This window comes from Rhinatrema bivittatum, chromosome 18 (genome assembly GCF_901001135.1).
Source record: "Rhinatrema bivittatum chromosome 18, aRhiBiv1.1, whole genome shotgun sequence".
Taxonomy (NCBI): domain Eukaryota; kingdom Metazoa; phylum Chordata; class Amphibia; order Gymnophiona; family Rhinatrematidae; genus Rhinatrema; species Rhinatrema bivittatum.
Genome location: NC_042632.1, coordinates 57,003,070 through 57,024,250, shown reverse-complemented (window position 1 = coordinate 57,024,250; position 21,181 = coordinate 57,003,070). Strand labels below are relative to the sequence as shown.

The following is a 21,181-nucleotide window of genomic DNA, read 5'->3' as shown; positions in this document are numbered from 1 at the left end:
CGCCCTGTCCTTCCCGGGGCGGGGGATTTCCCTCCCTGAGCCAAGACCAGGGCACCTGAAGGAAAAAAGTTCCAAAATCCTTGAGCAATTTCCAAAGCCCGAGCCCTTCTCGCCAGCCTCCTCCCTCCCTATCCTGTGCGGCCAGGCAGGGGGGAGCCTCACACGGGCTAAGTTACCCCCCCTCCCCCTCCCTGCTTTTCAGTACAGGCCTCAATATGCTTTTCCTTTTCTCTCCTCTCTTCGCACATTCCCTCAGTATGCACAGTTTCTCCCCCACCTTTCCTCAAACCTGCCTTGCTTCTCCCCGTCTCTGCAAGCTTTCTCCCCCTTCCCACTCTCACATCTTCATATCCCCCATCCCTCCCATTTCTCTCCTTAGCCCCCCCCCCCCCCCCCACCTGTTCCATCCATGAGTGTCCAAGGGCCTGGGGAAAAGAGAGACAGCGAGGGAGGTGTGGCCGCCATGGCAGGAGGGACCCGGGAGCTCGGTTAGAAAGGCCCACGGCACAGCCCCCGTGCCCTTACAAGGCAACGGATGCCAAAATTCTGCTTTCTAGAAGATAAATCAGAGCAGGGCCCAGGAGGAAACCGTCTAATCCCGTCGCTGGGAAATAAAAGTCGGGGCACATTTCTGAGTAACGTTTCTTGGCGTCGTGTCTTGTTGGAGACCCGCTGGCTCCTCCGGGGAATTCCCGCCTCTGTCTGCAGCTCCTGTTTGCTGTGGTTTCATCTCACTCCTCTGCAGCTCTACAGTCCCTGACCTTTGTGTTGCTATTGCATTCTGCATGGGGGTCACTGCCCTTTCCCAGTGGGTACCTGCGGCAGCCTGACCGATGCTATGGAAGAGGAAGCGTTGGTCCCATGGACGGTGAGAGCAGGACACAGCTACAGCTCCCAGCCCTCACATTTCTCTCATGACTTTTCCATAGCAGTCGGAAGATCCCGGGAGGGGAGAGGGGTCTAGGCTATTTGCTTTTGCTAAATGTTCACATTTTCACTGTTGAAAGCAGCACTCCTCCCACCGTGCATTTAGTGTGCACTCAAGCATTAAGTAAATCATTGTTTTGAAGGACGAAAATCAAACTTTGATCTGACGGCGGGAGAAGGAGAGAAGCAGCTCCAGACTTGTTTCTGAGCATTGATTTTTCAGGGTTCATGTTCCAGATTTGACACCTCCCCTTTATGTAACATTCAGTACGGGGAGGGCAGTTGTACTACACAGGAAGCAAATCTGTCTCTAGCAAGAGACCCTTTTCAGCCGCCCTGCACAGGAGGCAGCTTTTACTTCTGAAGGAGACACAGCATCTTACTTCTGCTCGCAACCCTGAAAGATCAGATGCTGGCGCCGCCGCCGCATCTCTCTCCACCAGCAGGGCTACAGCGCTGGCGTTCTGGAGGCGAGATCCTAACGTGCCAGCTGGATGCCACTCACCTGAGCTGCCTGTCCCTGCACACAGCCTCCATGACCAGCAGGTTTCCCAGGATCGTTCTGGAGGCGAGACCACTCACCTGAGCTGCCTGTCCCTGCACACAGCCACCATGACCAGCAGGTTTCCCAGGATGGTCATCAGGATCACTGCTGAGATGAAGGTGAGCAGGACAATCTTCTCCACCACACCAAATCCCTCACTCGAGCTGCAAGGAGAAAGAAGTCATTTACTTCAGACATCACATGGAGGAAAAAAACCCACCAAGATTTTTCCAATAATTCTCAAAATACATTTTTAAAAGGACACTGCCAGTCTATGCTGGGCCTCCTGATGCTCTGCATGGCGCATTCAGCACTACTGACGAGGAAGAGGGAAGAGCTCTAAACTGCAGGAAATGCAGGGACTGCTACCTACCGATAGGCACTCTGATTTCTCCTCATGCCCCTTCAGAACTGGTTCCCATCTCAGACGGACAGATCCCCTCTTACAGCAGGACAGACATTTCTCAGGGCAGCAGCCCGGGCATCAGACTGATGAAGGCTTCACAGTTAAACCCAATCCACCAGGGACTTCGGCTTTCGGTCATCACAGTCTGAGTTTACACCTCCAACCGATCCACAGGTGATGAAATGCATGACCTTTGTTCCCTGCCATAAACGCAGCAGCCGAGAAAAAAGGAAGTGCAGATCCCCTGGCCATGTCCCATCAGCTGGGAAAAATGTTAGCAGAGCTCTCCCAGGACGAGGCTGCCAGGCGCACAGGTGAATCGGCTTCTCTGTGCCCGCCACGGTATTCAGCGGCAGGACCTAACCGGGAGGAGCTAGGGGACCTCTGAAGGCTTGCCCTTCCCTGGAAGTCCATTTCTCATTGCGCAACCATTCACCAAAATATTCAAAGAGCGAGAGAAGGGCTAACGCTAGGAATGATGCATTAGTGATATCTGTCTTGTTGCACATGGTGGGACACAGCTGTGGTGCAGAGCACTAACAGAACTATGCACACATCTGCGCAGCTGCCTCACTGCCTTTCCATGCAGCCAACCACGTCGCACAGATGATCCAAAAGGTGCTGTGGCTTTCTGCACTCGGCCCTAAGAAAAGAAGGACTGGTGTCCAGTGAGCAAGGGCAGGACTCTGGGGCATCCTTCGACCTGCCTTAGAGCCAAGCACAGCGATCACTATAAGCAGAGATGGTCCAGATGCCAAGGAACCTGACAGATGCAGAGGTTTGGCCCTCTGGACCTGTAATCGTACAAAAAAGTGTTAAGCAGAACTGAGATGCATTGCAAGTCTCTGATTTGGCTTATTTTTCCCATCTGAGTGTCCATACTCTGCCTTAGGCCTAGAGGCTTCCTGGGTCAGATTCTGATGCCCTTCCTGCAGATCCAGCACACAAAAGGTGACACCTCGGGGCTCTTTGTGACTTTCCCATCACGCGAGGTAGCAGGACAAGTTCACTCTTTATGTATTCAGAGTAAGCTCGGGATGATTCTTTGAGGAGCTGATCTGAGACGTGATGCAGGCTGTGAGAAAGGGGAAGGAGTCCGTGTGCCCCGACACAGTCCGAGTACATTTTCAGAGGGCTGCCCATGAGTCAGGGAGGAAAGGGAAAAGAAAAATGACCCAGGGGCCTAAAACGAAGCTCAATCAGTGCAGGTCAGCTCTGAAATGGGCGCTGGTGAGCAGAGGTGCCGTGCTCTCGCGCAGCAGGGGTGACGCTGGAAGGGTCCAGCCCGGGAGGGCACGTCTCCTCCGGTCCTCACTCAGCAAGGCGACCTGGGGGATCGTGTCCTGCGGCTGGGGAGAAAGCAGGAGACAAAATGGGCAGAAGAAGGAGGCTTTATCAAGTCTTCACCGGTAAATCATAAGCAGCAATATTTTCTGTGCTGCAAAAGTGACATTTTCAGGAGGCATTTCAGTTCGAAGGCGCTTAAGTTGCAAGGTTTCCCGAGAAGGTTTAGCAGTATAAGCTAGGACTGCGGGTCGAAATCCAAGGGAGAAGAAGACACCAGCAAGCGAAGCTGCCTTTTCAGGCATTCGTCCCCTCCCCAGTGCCCCTCAAAGCTCCTGGTCAGCTTCCCCCAGAATTTGCATTTCAGAAAACCCCAAGTCAGGAATCTTTCTGGGTCTGACAATCCATAGGTTGCGTTGCTAGCGTAACAGACAGAAGGGTAAAAGGGATTCCCAGACTCTGGGACTGGCCGCTATCGTGCTTGCTCCCATTATGATCCTGGCCTGGTGGCAGCATTGCGGTTCTGTTTCAGCCCAGGATCATTTCTCTGACTATGCACAACCTTCCGATTTCACTATCTAACCCTATTTCCTTATTTATTTATTTACTATTTACCCCTTCAAAATGCCACAGCCAGAGAACTCACCCACACCCGCAGAAAAGACCATATCACCCCTGTCCTTAAAGACCTTCTCTGGCTCCCAATCCCTTTCAGAATCCGCTACAAGACCCTACATAACCACGATGTACCCTGGCTCAACCACTCCCCACGCTCCCACACCTCCACCAGACCCACCTACAGCGGCACATTACACATTACACACACTCGCCTCCCTGGCGCAAAAGAAAGAGCTCTACCCATTGCAGGACCTTCAGACTGGAATGCTCTGCCCCCTGATCTGCGGCTGGAGCCCTGCGCCCTTAAATTTAAAAAAAAAAACCCCTACAAACATGGCCTTTGCATAATCCACCTCATCGTGCTCCCCTGCCTGAATGTAAAGCGATGTGATATCTCAGCTCAAAGGCCGGGATATAAATAAATAAATAAATAAATGCTGTACTTCTTAATATTGGTTATTCTTATTGCACCCACCCCCCGTTAATGTTACTCCACCCCCCCTTTCTCGTATCATCCTTTCAGTGTTTTCTTAGGTTTTTATACCCGGGCCTTTAACGTGCCCTATTGTTTAGCAATTGTGATCCTTATCTAATTATATATTCTTAGCGTCCTTCCTGCTGCAAACTCACATAGTTTCTGTATTGTTTCCCGAGTTATATGCACGGCTTCCGCAATCGTTACGTGTGAACCGATTTGATGTCCTTCGAATGTCGGCATAAAAAAAACCCCCTTCAAATAAATAAATAAATAAAGCCTTAGCCCCCGAGATTACAAGGCGCAGGACTGCTTCATCTGAACGGGGAATAAACAGGATCAAAGCCCCCACAGCAAAGCAGAGGATCGGGATTTTCTTCTCAAAGGCCTTTTTCTGTTTTTTTTATTGCCAGAGACAGAACAGAGAAAACCTTTTGGAAACAGCCTCCCTTTATCTTTACATCTTACACCATTTCACCATTTAGTGATTTCTAAACTCCTGCACGAGAAAAAATATTCTTTCATGGTAAAAAGGGGCGAGGTTTGCACTGTGTTCATGAATTTGTAACAAGAAAGGGTTGAGCTGGATCTGTCTGGCAAAAGATTTGCTGGGGGTGATTAAGGCCGGGCTGCTGCAAGTCGGACCTGCCAGCCAGATCCATCCACTGCTTCCAGTGCCAAGCGGCAGTTTAATGCTCTGCAGCGCACCTGTCAGTACCAGAGCTCCCAGGAAGCTGCGGACGCGTTTTACTTCCTCTTGACTGCAGGCAGCCTGTGTTTTCTGTCCTCTCTCTCCAAATGTGCTGTCAGTGATACCAAACAAGATCCGCTGCATTGCAGGGAACCCTAGCAAGAACTGCTTAACAGCTTAGCCAACCAAACTGACTCCCCTGCTTACAATGCGAAGAGGGCAGAACCACAAGCCTGGCCCCGATGCCCCGCGGAGCACTGGCCCAGTGGCTCCCAGTGACCAGGCCAGGGTTCCAGAACAGCAGACGAGAAGACAATGGAAGTGCAATCATCCCACGCATGGTGACAGAGGCTCTTGAACATCCCGCACTGCTTATAACAACACAGCACTGTGCACATCCATCAGTGAACCAATGGCAAAGCTAAAAGCTACAGCCCAGCCCTGGAACTGGCCAAGTTCCACTCCTAACCACTGGGAGGCGTCTGCGGGTAAAACAGTGTTTTATGCCTGGAAATGGCCTTTTCTAAAATTGCCTACTCTGCTATGTGGGAAGGCTTGTGCATTAGTTTACCCGGACTGCGCCGAGGCATTCCTGGGAGGCGATTCGATTTACATACATACTCCTGGATTTTTCAAAGTATGTACCTGATTCACTGAGGGTTTTTCCCAGAGACACAAAATGGAAGAAAAACCTTAATGAATCTGGCCGTGAGTATGTACATTTTCTTAGAAAATTTGTGCAGATGTCCTGGTTGCTGCAACTCAAAAAAAGATATAATTGCGATGGAGAAGGTACAGAGAAGGGCGACCAAAATGATAAGGGGAATGGAACAGCTCCCTTATGAGGAAAGGCTAAAGAGGTTAGGACTTTTCAGCTTGGAGAAGAGACGACTGAGGGGGGATATGATAGAGGTGTTTAAAATCATGAGAGGTCTAGAACGGGTAGATGTGAATCGGTTATTTACTCTTTCGGATAGTAGAAAGACTAGGGGACACTCCATGAAGTTAGCATGGGGCACATTTAAAACTAATCGGAGAAAGTTCTTTTTCACTCAACGCACAATTAAACTCTGGAATTTGTTGCCAGAGGATGTGGTTAGTGCAGTTAGTGTAGCTGGGTTTAAAAAAGGATTGGATAAGTTCTTGGAGGAGAAGTCCATTACCTGCTATTAAGTTCACTTAGAGAATAGCCACTGCCATTAGCAATGGTTACATGGAATAGACTCAGTGTTTGGGTACTTGCCAGGTTCTTATGGCCTGGATTGGCCACTGTTGGAAACAGGATGCTGGGCTTGATGGACCCTTGGTCTGACCCAGCATGGCAAGTTCTTATGTTCTTATGTCCAGGTGTAGGGGTAGATTTGGCAGGATAATTCTCAAAACAGACTTAAGCATGTAAGTACACTTTGAAAATGGGTGTAGTATATCTGCATATTTGCAGACAGTTCTGTGCGATGTTACAAAATTTCCCTCTTAAGAGGCTCCTACAGGACAAGCGTACGACTGTGTGTGTCTCAGGGACCCATGAAATTCCTTTACCAAGGGCCGGCTTTTGGAGTGTGCGACCTGTGCAACCACTGCAGGGCACCGGTGCTCCCATACAATGCAGCTGAGGAAAAGCCGCCGACCCTCCCCCTGCTGGAGAGCTCTGTGCTCTGGATCCCCTCCCCTCAGAGAGGAAGGTGATTGTCCCAGCCCCACCCCCACCATGGTAGCCCTGCTTCTGCCCTGTGGTCCAGTGCGTGGTGCAAGGTCATCAGGCTACTGCCCCCTGCCCAGTGCTGCCGCAGGGAAGGAAGAGGCCATGCTGTCTGCACAGACCCCACCCTCATTTTATTTTTTATTTATTTATTTAGAGTTTTTATATACCGGCAATCATGAAAACATATCTTGCTGGTTTACATCGAACAGGAGTGCATTATAAACAAAAACTAGAACTGTGGTGTCCGAAAGTACAGTTACATTTAACAAGGGTAGCCGAACTTGGAGAAGGAAGAAGAGAGGAGAGAAAAGAGATGGTTAAACAATATACAATTTAAATAAAGTCATGAAGTCTTTGGGTGGGGGAAACTCCTCCTCTCCCCATGGGGAATCCCATGAGATCTGGGGGGCTGCTACATCCCTGCCTGGAGGTGGCCTGTGAGCTCCAAGAAAATGTACCTCCCCGTGGAAGCCTTTTTAACCTCCTCCCTGCCATGCAAGTCAGTTTACAGATGAGCTCTGGGCTGGTGGCAGCAGGAGGAAGCTCAAGTCCTCTTCTCCCACCAGCAGATGCGGCTTCTGCTCCTTCTGTCTCTCATTGCCGGCCGTGCACCTTTGACTTGTCTCTAACTGGACGATGTCCTTTGGCAATGTGGTCTCCAGAACGGCACACAGGACGGTACTCAAGGTGAGGCCTCACCAGAGGGACCCGTAGAGAGGTAATACCCCCTTTTATGCATCCAAGCATATATTACCGGCTTTCACAATGTATTTTATTATTTCTTATTAGTATTATCTGGATTTATTACCTGCCTTTAGAATATGAGATTTGCTCAAAGCGATTTACAAGCTGTGAAAAAAGGCATTCAAAGCTGAAATGCATATACATAATGCAGCTATATTTAAACCTCTAATTGTCAAGTCCAGCTTCATTCCTCCTCTTCCTCTAATGAGCATGTGAGCTGCTGCCCTCCTCCACTATGTGTGCGTGGGCAGAGCATCTTCTCCCCTCTGCATGTGGGCATCACCCCCTGTATCTGCAGGCAGCTCTCCTTCCCCGCCGGACAGAAAGGATTCTGTAATACTCGCACAGCAAACAGCCCCCAGTAATTCAGCAGGCCTGCTGGTCCCTCCAAACCGAGGTAAGATATGGAAGACTGGGGGCATCTATGGACCAGCAACGTGAGAAGCTGGTCTTAGTGGAGGTTTCTCATTTGGAATAAAATACCAAAGATCCAGCATGAGTTATATCTAAATATAATTCCAGCGCTGGGTGGAAGCCATTTTTCACCTTTTAAATGTCCTTCTGGTTTTCTCTCTCCGAGGATAATCTGGCTCTTGAAATGTGCAGGCTTTTCTCAGTAAATCACATTCGGACTCCAGCTGCTTCTCCCACGTCTGCCTTGTCGCTGCACCTGCCGCTCTGCACACCTTGGTGTTTTATTACAGAACAGAAGTTCCAGAGAAAGGTGTACACCCCAAAATTATACACCTGCAGGACGCCGCCGCCCAATTCTCCAATCTTGCAAGGCTCCTCTCCATGTCCATGCAGTCTGCTTGTCTTCTAATTACTTTTAATATTTTGTCACCTGCAAATTTGATGACTCGATGCCCCCTTTTCCAACTCCTTAATGAATACCTTCCCTCTAATTTTCTGTGGGCTATGTGGAACATAGTGAGCTAATTTCCTTTTCCTGTGTGCTCGTTTCATGAGCTGAGTGTGCAAAGCTCCAGGCACTGGTTCCCAACCACCACCTTCACCATTTTCTCATCTCTTCCCACTCACCCCCCAGGCATAATCATCAGCTTTTCTCCCACCCCCTGGCATCTTCATCATCTTCCCTCTCACCTCCCCCCCCCCCCCCCCGCTTGGAATCATCACCTCTCCTTCCCTTTCCCTCCACCTCCCCCCCCCCCCCCCCCCCAGCTGCACTTTCTCTCTCCTATGTCCTGGAACCTGCGGCTGCTGCTTCTGCCTCTCATGGCTCCCTCTGCGGTTTCTATTGGGGGGAGAGCAGCAGTAACAGATGAGCGCTGCTCTCAGACTCCCCCTGCAGGCCAGAACGTAAGCCACGCCTCAGCTCCTTCCTATCAAGCACCTTATCCATGGCGCACCCCATGGGAAAATCTGGCTTAAGGCAACATCGATCCCAGTCCAAATCACTCAGGCACCTTCCACTGGGAAATCTGATCGTTCAGTCCTGCTCTCTGTTTCCTATCTTAATTAACCAATTACCTACCCACCCACCGTAAGACCTCGCCTCCTATCCCACCACTTTTCAATTTTCTGAGGAGGCTCTCATGAGGGATTTTATCAAACATATTCTGGAAATTCAAGTACACTCTGTCTTTCAGCTCTAATTTATCCACCTGCTTCTTCACACCTTGAAATAATTCGGATAGGCCAGCAAGTCGCATTCTCCCTCTGCTCAGTCCATGCTGGCTCGTTCTCATTCAGCCATCTTTATCCATATGCCCAGTAATTCTGCTCTTAGCAACAGCTTCTGCCTTATCTGTGCTGATATTTTATGTTTCTAGGAAAATAAGCTGCATTGAATGGAACCAAAATCTGCTCTGCGAATGCACAGACAAATGCAACGTAAAAGAATCCGTAATTAAAAATATTTGTGATAAATAAAGACCAAACAAAGCACTGGGCGTTAAAAATGTATACTTAGGACCACAATGTTTACACAAATAGAATCCAACTGTGTTAGAGAATCTGCTTAATTGATATTTATTTTACCTGATTATTCCACAAGACCGTGTGAGTCATTTCTTTCAGCTGTGCAACCCAGAGATGGGTGAGAGGCGAACAAAACAGTAAATGAGCTGCAGAAGAGTAAATTAGGGAGATGCTGAAAAACTGTGAAGGGACAGTGAATGGACAGCACTGCAGGCTGTCCTGGCCTCAGTGTTTTAGAGTCACAGTGATAAATGTGTAAACAATCACTAAACATTTGTTTTAAAACCCAATTTTTAACTCTATCAATGTGCATTCAAGAGCTGTGAAGAAAGAAACATCACTTTTTGGAAGATATAGGGCTGGATTAGCAATCAGTGAATGATCAGGGCACAATAAAGCTCTGGAATTTGTTGCCAGAGGATGTGGTTAGTGCAGTTAGTGAAGCTGGGTTTAAAAAAGGATTGGATAAGAAGTCCATTAACGGCTACTAATCAAGTTGATTTAGGGAATATCCACTGCTATTAATTGCATCAGTAGCATGGGATCTTCTTAGTGTTTGGGTACTTGCCAGGTTTTTGTGGCCTGGATTGGCCTCTGTTGGAAACAGGATGCTGGGCTTGATGGACCCTTGCTTAAAAAGGATGTTTTATTAATTTTGATAAAATTCTTTTTAATATTTATGAGATCTTAATAATATCAATACTGGTTTTTAGTAAATTATTGATTTGTGACTGTTTACTCTGTTTGTAGCCCCTGAGGCAGCGGCTAAAACAGCTGCGAAACTCGGCCTGAGTCGGGCGATTTTTACGTCTCTGCAACAATAAAGTTTTGGAAAAGAATCAGGCATCTATTCTTGTGTGCTCACCTAACGGTATCATAGATCGCCTACCCCTTTGTTTTCTTGGACCAAAAAACACCAGGGCCGGCAGCATCAAAATTTAAAAACTGAAGCCCAGCTTCTTGGGCCTTCCCATCCCATCCCCCCAGATCTATCTTACCCCATCCATGGGAGGCAGACGTCCAAATGAAGCAGGAGCGATCCCTGGCAGGTCCAAGGCCGGCGCCATTTCACTTTGCAGAGCAGTGGCCTCGGGGCTGAAATCAGCAGAGCAGGAGTGGGTGGGGATCGCGTCTGGGTCCCATGCACGGGGCATGGGAGGGGTGGGTGGCCTTGATGGCCCTGGCAGGCTGAGGAGGAATTCTGGCTCCTTCCTTTCCTTTGGTTTTACATTTAAATTAATTAATATTAAATAATCCACAAAGAAATGAAAGAATAAGATCTAAGTGCACACTCCTAGTCTCCACTTCATTTGGAAGTACCCAGCAGATCATCCTCAGTGTGGCAATTGCCAGGTCTATTTGGATGGTCTGCATTCAACCAGACGCTTCTATACACAGAATTTCTAAATCAATAAATTAATATTTTATTAGAAAACAAAGCAAAACCCTGCATCTCTTTGAAAAGGGAAGTGCGTTTGCTTCCCTTCCCTCACAGCCAGGGTGTCGTGCCCTCTCCACCAGCACGTGGTGGAGCAGGGAGAATCCGTGTCTTAAACGTTAAGAGTGGATTCCTGAAAAGAGGGAATGGAAATGAATTGAATTCTGCCACCCAGAGAAGACTTTGCAGAATTCCCTAGAGCCATGGGCACATGCCATTCTGTGAAGGAGCTATCCTCGAAATACTTTCAGCTGGATTTGTGTCATACATGAAAACATTTCCATAAGCAACACAAGCAAAATCCAGAAGATTGGGACATTCCTATTTTTTCTCTAGCACTGTATGAAAAAGAGCACGCGGGCTGGAGAGGATAAACGCCTCTGAAAACAGTAAGATCACTGAATGTCACCTGCAAATTAGCAGGTTTTAATCTGATCTAATACCGGTATAAATCAATGCAGAGGTGGTCATTATTAGGCTAACCTCGTTAGAAGGTTTCCTGCGCTGAGCATTAAGCACGAAGGATGATCTATTTAAGCGATAGGCAGGATGCAGATCTGCTAACAAGAGCAAATATAATAAGGCAAATCCTATTCATAGCCACATCCCCATTAATTGTCATTAATCTCAAATCGTCCTTCTCCACAGTCCAGCGTTGCTTTTCTTCAGGGCCCACAATGATGCAGACGTCCTCTGTCCAGAGCCGGCTTTTGGACAGAGCGAGCCGAGCAGTCGCCCGGGGCGGCATGAGCTGAGGGGCGTCCTGGGCGCTGCCAGCAGGACTCGCCCTGCTAGGGCGGGGCTGCGGCGGATCCCAGTAATCCACAGCTGGAGAGAGGTCCGGGAGAACTTATCTCAGCGGTTAAAATGTAACGCTATTGTGCTAATCGTTAAGTCACTTCAAGATCGGGCTCTGGGGTATTTCTCTAAATTGTTTAAACTTTATGCTCCTCCTCGGGCTCCTCAATCCGCGTCGCAGCACCTCCGTGAGTTGCCTAGCCTGAGCGATGCTCATCCCCAAGAAGTTGGCAGTCCTGCTCTCTCGGAAACTGGTTCTCTCTTCCTGAAGATCTCAAGACCACAGCTGATCTAAGGAGTTTTCACAAAGTGGTAAAGGCAATAAAATGAAAGGAAGCATTTTCAGTTGTTCTGATTTTATTGCTTGTTTAAGAGAGAATGTTATTTTATTCTTTTATGTATTTATTTTAATGTAAGTTTGTGCTCCGCTTAGCATGTACTGTTATAGGCAGAATATAAATATTTTAAAGAAAACTGGAAGGCAAACTTTAGTAACAGTAAGGGAGGGGGTGAGGTGGTGGAGCCAGCGAGTCTCCTGCAGGGGGAAGGAATGGGATCCAATGCAAGAACTTTACCCGATACCCCAGGGCGATTCTAGTCAGCCCCGACGGGGGGGGGGGGGCTATGTACTATTTATGCCAAGGGCACCATTTACCCTAGAGCCAGCCCTGCCTCTGTACAGACCAATTCACCCTACCCATGTATGTAGACAGTTGCTTTTAGCAACACCCTAAATTGTAGAGAAATGGTTTGCAGGATGCACTAATGAAAGAAAGGTGTGGATGTGCTTTAAGACATTTCTTTGTAGTAAAGAGAAAAGAAATCCTCCTTAAAAATGATGCCAGAAATGTAATTATTCAACGTTCTTGGAAACCCTACATTCCCCATAATTAACAGTTCCCCTACTGAGAGTCTTCCTGATGACTCAGCCGATTTAAAGGGAAACCTGTAAAACCTGTGCTGATTTAGTAAGGCCTGTCTCCTATCCTAAGTAAATGCGCCCCTCAGTGACCCGAGAGCACCAGCCCGGCGCTGCCGCACGCATTGATGCACAATTATTTATTACACGCAGGCGATTCCCAGCATTGGTCTGTCTTCAGATGTCTGCTATGAAACTTTCTAGGAAATACAAACATCCAGCCAAAAGTTCCCTGTAATCAGTTACAGACCTCTTAGTGCCTTCTAAACGTCTGAGAACTGCTCCAGCTTTATACAACATCATCCAGCACTTTACAGCACCTTTCACCAACCGTCACCGAAAACACTTTATAGTAAGGCTGACCTACGGTAAAATATTATGGGTGAGAGAGAGAGGAGAGGAGAGGGGGAGGATGGAGAGGTGATGGGTAGGGAAGAATGAAAGGAGGGAGGATGGAAAGTGAGGAGGAGGGCTCAGGGGAATGATGACGTGAGGAGACGTGAGGAGAAAGTGACTTCAGACGATGCCATGAGACTGTTCCTCCTCGTTCAGAGTCAGATGCAATCGCATCTCTGCTATGAGCGTCAGAGCTGTACAATTAGCTTATATTGGGCAACTGGTTCTGCATATTCTGGACAAAACCCAAGCAGCCCTCATTGCCACTGGCTCTAATGGACTATCTGGCAGGAAAGAGGGTGAGCACGGTCTCAGGAGGCTCTTCACAGGGGCTGCAGCTAACTAAGAACACACCACCCGCTTCACATCTCATCCCTTATAAATGAAAGGTGCAGTTTCATTTCCTTTAAGGCACTGGCAACCGCAGTCCTTTCCTCTTACTGGAACTATGACATAGCAGGCATTGATTAGAATTATCCCGTATTTATTTATTTGCATGATTGTCGTGTAGTCCACATCCACCAGTTCAGTTCAGAGCAGACAACACACAAACATGCAGATTCAGCAACTATTTCAATACCACTAGCTGAATTAAATGCTCTTCCAAATAATACTGTTTTTAAGCCTTTTTAAAAATCCCTCAAATTATTCTCCTGTCTTAAAACCTGCAAGAGCTCATTCCACAATCATGGCGAAAGATAAGCTAGGGACCCATTGTGAGCGATAGTCCTGCAAAGGGGGAATTCTCTGCTCCCTCAGAACCAAAAGCTTCACTCTACATCTATCCTCTGAATAAAGCTGTTTAGGCACCAGCACCAACAACTTATAAACCGAACAACGTCTCACAGGCAAGCAATTGGCGTAATAGGATCAAATATTTCCGTCCCACAGAGCAGCCTCGCTGCCGCATTCTGAACCAGGTGCAAAACATGGATCAGTTTGTCTGGCAGTCCAGTCCATGTAGTATTGCAGTAATCTAACTGGCTTACCACTAAGATTTGCAGCATTGGTCTGAACAAATCAGAGGGCAAGAAAGCTTCTAAATGTTTTAACATTTCTTACTTAAAAAATGCTACCTTAGCCATGTGCTTCATGTGGGATAGGAAGCTAAAACGAATCGTAAATTACGAGCCTCCATGTGCATCACGTACCTTTAAGTCGTCTCTTGGAGGTGACCTATCTACCCACATTATCTGAGTTTCAGCAATATTGAAAGTCAGTTCTCGCTTTGACGTATAAATACTTGTTAGATCGCATACAATGCACTCTCTCTATGTCTGAAAGTTTTGTTGTACTTTGAGTTGACTTGGCCCGATCTCAATTCCTCATGCCAACCTGTGATTTGATGAGCTGTGTTCTCCTGCCTCTCACATCTCCTCACACCAGAGAACAGAGCTGGGGTAATGTCTCATAATGCCTTCATTCCAGGAAACGGACTGGACACAGAAACTGGTACAAATGCACACGTCCTGTAACCCAGTGAAGACTTCCCGTCAGACAGTGACGCATCTGCTCTCTGAGATGTTTGGCTCATCTACAATTTCAGGACCCTGATCACTGCAAAAGTTGATGCAGCCTGAGCTTTGATTAAACAGACTGAGGCGGTTTAGAGAAAGTCCTTGGTATGGCATTGGTACAGCATAAAAACCCTTCCTACTATGAAAGTCAACTCTTTCTGCAGTGCCCAGGCCCACTGCAGCTACAAGGCCTGCGTTTCCATCTTGAAAACATGTTCATTGGTTCCCCTAGCATTGCTGATTCTCTGAAGCATCCGCCAGATATTTTATTTATTTGGTTTCTATTCCATTTTTGACACTTCAGAGCGATTACATTCAGGTACTGTAGGTATTTGTGTCACCTCTTCAGCAGCTCAAGGGCTACTTAGGGGGCTCGGGAGGGGAACCTATCAACAGCCCAACAGCAGTGTAACGTTATCCAGCTAACTAGAGCTTATCAGCATAGCCACGCTGCTGAATGTCCCTTCTAAGGTAGCCTGATAAGTTATATCTGCATAACCAGATATCTTTGAATATTGGGCCCATTATGTTTATAATGCTGCAGATTATACAATTGTGTTTTCTTATGTCTGATTGACTTGTAGTGAATATTGCTGGCTTTTCTTTATAACTCTTATTTGTGGTTGAATGTTTTGTACTCATTCGGGCCGATTCAGAAAGGATCGCGGGAGAATGGGCGCTCCATTTGGAGCCACCTCTCCTGGGCGTGTGATCCTATATTTAAAAGGAGGCGCTAGGGATGATTACACGCCTCTAATGCCTCCTTGTCCCAGGAGAAGTGGCTCTGTCAGCGGGTTCAGGATGATCGCTGATGGCGATCGGTTAGGAAAACGGACGCCAGTTAAATTGAGCATTCGTTCCCCTAACCGGACCAGCTGGCACATTAAAAAAAATGTTTTTTAAATATTTTTGGTTCCTCCGACTTAATATCATTATATATTAAGTCGGAGGGTGTACATGCATTTGCATGTGATGAGCGCTATTAGTTTTCAGGGGGGTTGGCCACGTGTTTTCGACGTGTTAAACCCCTTACAGTATAAGGGGCAATAGACGTGCATCAAAAAATGCGTGGCCAACCGCATGTTAAACAGTTAAATGGCATCCATCAGATGGCTGGACTGGCTGACATGCCTGCAGCTCGTTTTTCTTATCATCCAATACCAGAGCTGCCTCAGGCTCCCCATTCCACATTCTTCAAATTCTCAGGTCATATGAAACTCCTAAAATGTGTAAGCACAGGAAGGGTCTTTTTCACTCGTCTGCATAACTCAGCACATCCACGCAGCTAACGCTGCGCCGTGCAGCGGGAGCCACGCGGTATATAACTACCACATCTCAGCGCCCTGCAAGTACATGCATGTGTTTCAGTAGGCGCACATTTTTTTATGCAGGGATCTGGATATTTTATACACGTATTTCCTTAAAGCAAACATATATATTTAAGTTGATAAGTAATTTTAACATGTGCCTGTGACAGCCCTCGGTTTATGCATGGAGACAGGCATTTCATAAAGTTGGCTGATGTACGCACTCACCTTGTTTATGAAAATACCTGTGCATGTACTTCCAGGCACCGCTTCTGCCAAGACCTCCACAAGGTGGCCCAGATCCTCTGGCAGCAAATCCACACCCAGATCCCCCACCCGAAAACCTCAGACAAAGAGAAGTCAGATTTGATTTCTGCCACTTAATTATCGGGTGTAAGAGCAAGCAAGTGTGTTTGATGATGTAATCGCACACGCTCAGGTAAATGTAAAAAGGACATTTATGCGCGTGCCCATAAATGTGCAGAGTGGCACGCGAGCAGAGATATGCTTGATTTTATATCGTGCGTGCAAGAACACGCGTGTCATTTGAAATATCCCTGCCACGCGTATGTCTGCAGCCTTTATGCACAAACCTTAATAACATGCGTGTCACACAAGTTACCAAGGGAGAGACACACACAGACACATCTGTAAGAAGGGCACTTCCAACTCAGGGTGGGTTCTGAGGGGCTGGTGTTACAAGGGTCTACAGACCCCTGCGCCCTAGGCAGACCAGCGTAACACCACCCCCCAATGCAAGTCACAGCCCCAAGGACGCATCACAGCAGATGTGTAAAGCAGGCATGCAGCGTAGTCAGCTGAAGAGTGGATCTTCGTCACAGCCCCATGCAGGCGGTAGGCCGATACACGGAAACGAGAAATACAGCTTTTTTATTAAATTAAAGATATTGGGACTAAAATGAAAGGAATGCTCAGGATTAAGAGGCTTTTAAAGCGTCAAGAAACAAAGCTGATGTTCTGAGGAATCTCGTGAGTACTGCAGCTTTAACTTATGTGCTGCAGTCTGATGCAAAATGTTTTTTATTAAAGGAATCTGCAGTACGAGTCGTTTCTTCTACATGCTATGCCAGATTGTGCAATGCGCACTTACACAGCACTGGCGTCTTCCCTTGCCCCACACCTTTCTCCATCTATCACGAGTCTCGCTAACTTCTTATATCTTTAAAGCATTAACAGTCACGCGACATACTCTAGCGGTTAGAGAACCAATGCATGGCTGTCTTGCAGTTTTAAAGATATTATTATCCTAGCAACAAGGAATAAACCGGGGGCTGCGTTGGAAATATGCAGGGCGGGAGATGCTCTGGGGGCCAAGATGTAAAGAATTCTGCAGTGCTTTGGCTTTTATTGTGCAGTTGGGGTAATTCTGACGACTTTTATGGTAAAAATCACATTTTAATATCGTGAGTGTGGGTGTAAAGGAAGCCTCTGGCCGGTCATGTTTGATAAGTTACTCACATTTTTCCACTGAGCAACGCAAGGCTAGGACGCTTCCCCATTAGCTCATCGTACCTTGAGTTTTTCAAGATCTCTTAAACTGCAATGAAATAATGTCTTAATCAGGATCCATGCGGGAAGGCAAACTATGCAACTCCCGGGCTACTAGAATGCTATCACTGCTTCCCATGTGCTATGAAGAAACCGTGTGCCAGCTTGAAAAGTCAAAGGGAAGAGCTGAGGAATCCCTCTTCCCACTTCACTTTCCTGTCTAACTCCTTGAAAATCTGCTTTTTCTCATCTCAGTTTGGAGGAGGACGGAGTAGAGCTTTCCCTAGTTTATTAGCACTGGGAAAACATCGGGATAACACTTCCTGCTTTTGTAAGATGGGTTAAGCAGGAAGATAAGGTGCCAGGCTGAGTGAGGTCTGCGCACTTCTGAAAACAGCTTAAGCTTCAGCCGTGCGCAGGCTGGCGCCCTCGCGACAATGGGCTGAGGCAATATCAGGCGCGTAAAAAACATGCGCCCAACGTGCATGCACATCTACCTCTCCTGGGCGCTTGATACAATATGCAAATGATCTGCCGCGCAGTGGATAATTTATGCATCCCTAGCATTATGCATCAGGCGCCCAGGAGAAGTGGCTGTGCATCCACAACAGCCTGACCAAAGTTTTCTCTCCAGCCCCCCCCGGCAGGGCTGCTCCCGATTGGTCCTTTTCACTGACATGTGACAGTGAATGGACCAATCAGCAGTAAGTGAAGCAGCGAATAAATGACTATTAAATGCCCTGTGAGTGCAGGTTACTGAAAGGGACGCTCATTTTACCAGCCTCTGTTTTATCCTGCAGCAGGTAATTTACTGGCACAATACGCATGCACAATACACACGGCCCTGAGCGTGCATATTGTGGGTGTATATTGTAATTTACTGGCACAAGACGCATGCACAATACACACGGCCCTGAGCGTGCATATTGTGGGTGTATATTGTAATTTACTGGCACAATACGCATGCACAATACACACGGCCCTGAGCGTGCATATTGTGGGTGTATATTGTAATTTACTGGCACAAGACGCATGCACAATACACACGGCCCTGAGCGTGCATATTGTGGGTGTATATTGTAATTTACTGGCACAATATGCATGCACAATACACACGGCCCTGAGCGTGCATATTGTGGGTGTATATTGTAATTTACTGGCACAAGACGCATGCACAATACACACGGCCCTGAGCGTGCATATTGTGGGTGTATATTGTAATTTACTGGCACAAGACGCATGCACAATACACACGGCCCTGAGCGTGCATATTGTGGGTGTATATTGTAATTTACTGGCACAAGACGCATGCACAATACACACGGCCCTGAGCGTGGCATATTGTGGGTGTATATTGTAATTTACTGGCACAAGACGCATGCACAATACACACGGCCCTGAGCGTGCATATTGTGGGTGTATATTGTAATTTACTGGCACAAGACGCATGCACAATACACACGGCCCTGAGCGTGCATATTGTGGGTGTATATTGTAATTTACTGGCACAAGACGCATGCACAATACACACGGCCCTGAGCGTGCATATTGTGGGTGTATATTGTAATTTACTGGCACAAGACGCATGCACAATACACACGGCCCTGAGCGTGCATATTGTGGGTGTATATTGTAATTTACTGGCACAAGACGCATGCACAATACACACGGCCCTGAGCGTGCATATTGAGGGTGTATATTGTAATTTACTGGCACAATACGCATGCACAATACACACGGCCCTGAGGGTGCATATTGAGGGTGTATATTGTAATTTACTGGCACAAGACGCATGCACAATACACACGGCCCTGAGCGTGCATATTGTGGGGTGTATATTGTAATTTACTGGCACAAGACGCATGCACAATACACCCGGCCCTGAGCGTGCATATTGTGGGTGTATATTGTAATTTACTGGCACAATACGCATGCACAATACACACGGCCCTGAGCGTGCATATTGTGGGTGTATATTGTAATTTACTGGCACAATACGCATGCACAATACACACGGCCCTGAGCGTGCATATTGTGGGTGTATATTGTAATTTACTGGCACAATACGCATGCACAATACACACGGCCCTGAGCGTGCATATTGTGGGTGTATATTGTAATTTACTGGCACAAGACGCATGCACAATACACACGGCCCTGAGCGTGCATATTGTGGGTGTATATTGTAATTTACTGGCACAATACGCATGCACAATACACACGGCCCTGAGCGTGCATATTGTGGGTGTATATTGTAATTTACTGGCACAATACGCATGCACATTACACACGGCCCTGAGCGTGCATATTGTGGGTGTATATTGTAATTTACTGGCACAATACGCATGCACAATACACACGGCCCTGAGCGTGCATATTGTGGGTGTATATTGTGCGCCCTGATTTTTTTATTTTTTTTTAATGTCAAGACCTTTTTTTTGCACAGTGCTGCTTTCTGTGTTTTTCCTATGTAGGATTGAGATGATACTAAGTCGGAGGAACCACAGAAAAGCAGTTTTTTGTTTTTAAGTTGAGCCCTTAAAACGCGGGAAGATTTTACACCTGCTCCGGATAGGCATACAATTTTACGGGTTAAAAAGCGCACCTCGCACACATGGGGATTTTGTGTATCGCAGGGTAATAAGATAATAGCCTCATCTACATGGAGTTTACATGTGATCAGCACTATTAGCTAGGCGCGAGTTTGGACGTGCGTTTTGGATGCGCTGAACCCCTCATTACATTGGGGGTTATAGATGCGCGTCTAAGCGCTCGTTAACCTGTGCGCCAGGCTCAGTGCACAATATTGCATGGGCCCCAATGTGTGTTATTTACCGCAGCTCTCATGGTCTCTAATGGGGCCTGTTTACTAATAAGGCATATTAGCGCAGTAGTGAATCAGCTTTATTTCAGATTCATCATAGTGGCAGTGTTAAATCACAGGCAAGAAATGAAAGTCACAGCTGCAAATGTCTGTGAGGGCTCATGACAATCTGGATCCTGCTGTCTGCAAATTCAAGGTCTAGTGGGTGGAGAAAAAGAGGGAGGAGGAATCAGTTTGTGCAAATCAGTATTTATGCAAAATCTGTATCCCCTTGGGATGTCTGTAGCACCAATCTCTAATAGTCAATATGGACCTAGAGAAATAGATTGGAAACATTTTTATATTGGGCCAATTGAAGGTTTCATAGTGTACAAGTAATCCAATATAACTTCCCAACACAGCCAGGGCACCTTCTACACAAACTGTGCTACAGAGACAGCTATACGGCACCTGATACACAAACTTTGGCAGCAGTCAGGCACTCCAGCCAGCTCTAGGCTAGAAGTGCAGCAGGATAACTCAGGGTAGGTGTCAGCAGAAGAGGAGCGGAGCCAGAATAATTAAGGAAAGCTTAGAGGAAGAATCCTGCCATTGTATGGTTATTGATATTTTTCCAGGCCTGATAATATCCGGATGACTTTACCCAGGAAGTTAGCTGAAAACATTCCAGGTAAGTCCTGCTGATAACTTCATGTGGATACGTCACTTGCTCACCAGCTTTTAGAATAAGAATCTCACAGGGTATTGGATCCACTCCTTGGATTGTTGTGACTTGGCCTGGCCACTCTTTAGCTGGGATTCTTGTTTCAACAAACCTTTGGTCTGATCTAGTGTGGCACATTTTATGTTCTTATATTGTACGCTGTCTTCAGAGGGCCCCTGGGGTTCTACAGAACAGGTTTTTGAAGGGTTTCATGGGGACATTTGTGGGTGAGTCCCATTATTTACGAGGACTACGTTTCCCATGGGAAGAGCTAAATCTCCACAAGCTAGGAATGGGGCTCCATCATTCCCACCCCATCCCTAAGTCTGCATCCTTTCGCTTGGCCATGATTTTCTTCCAGCACTGAGATGCAGCAGCTGGCTTCCTGCCCAGACCAGTCCGACTGTACTGTTACCACGTCTATAAACTTTCAGACTC

The 21,181-nt window shown here is 47.2% G+C and overlaps 1 protein-coding gene across 2 annotated transcripts in view; it reads right to left on the bottom strand.

The window, feature by feature from the left end:
- The window catches only part of HTR4 (5-hydroxytryptamine receptor 4), a 153,748-nt gene that overhangs the window by 31,829 nt on the left and 100,738 nt on the right, over positions 1–21,181 (bottom strand). For both annotated transcript variants that reach the window (XM_029583275.1, XM_029583276.1), the window contains exon 3: positions 1,510–1,635. In XM_029583275.1, coding sequence (XP_029439135.1) covers positions 1,510–1,635 — 126 coding nt within the window. The remainder of the gene's footprint in view (positions 1–1,509; positions 1,636–21,181) is intronic.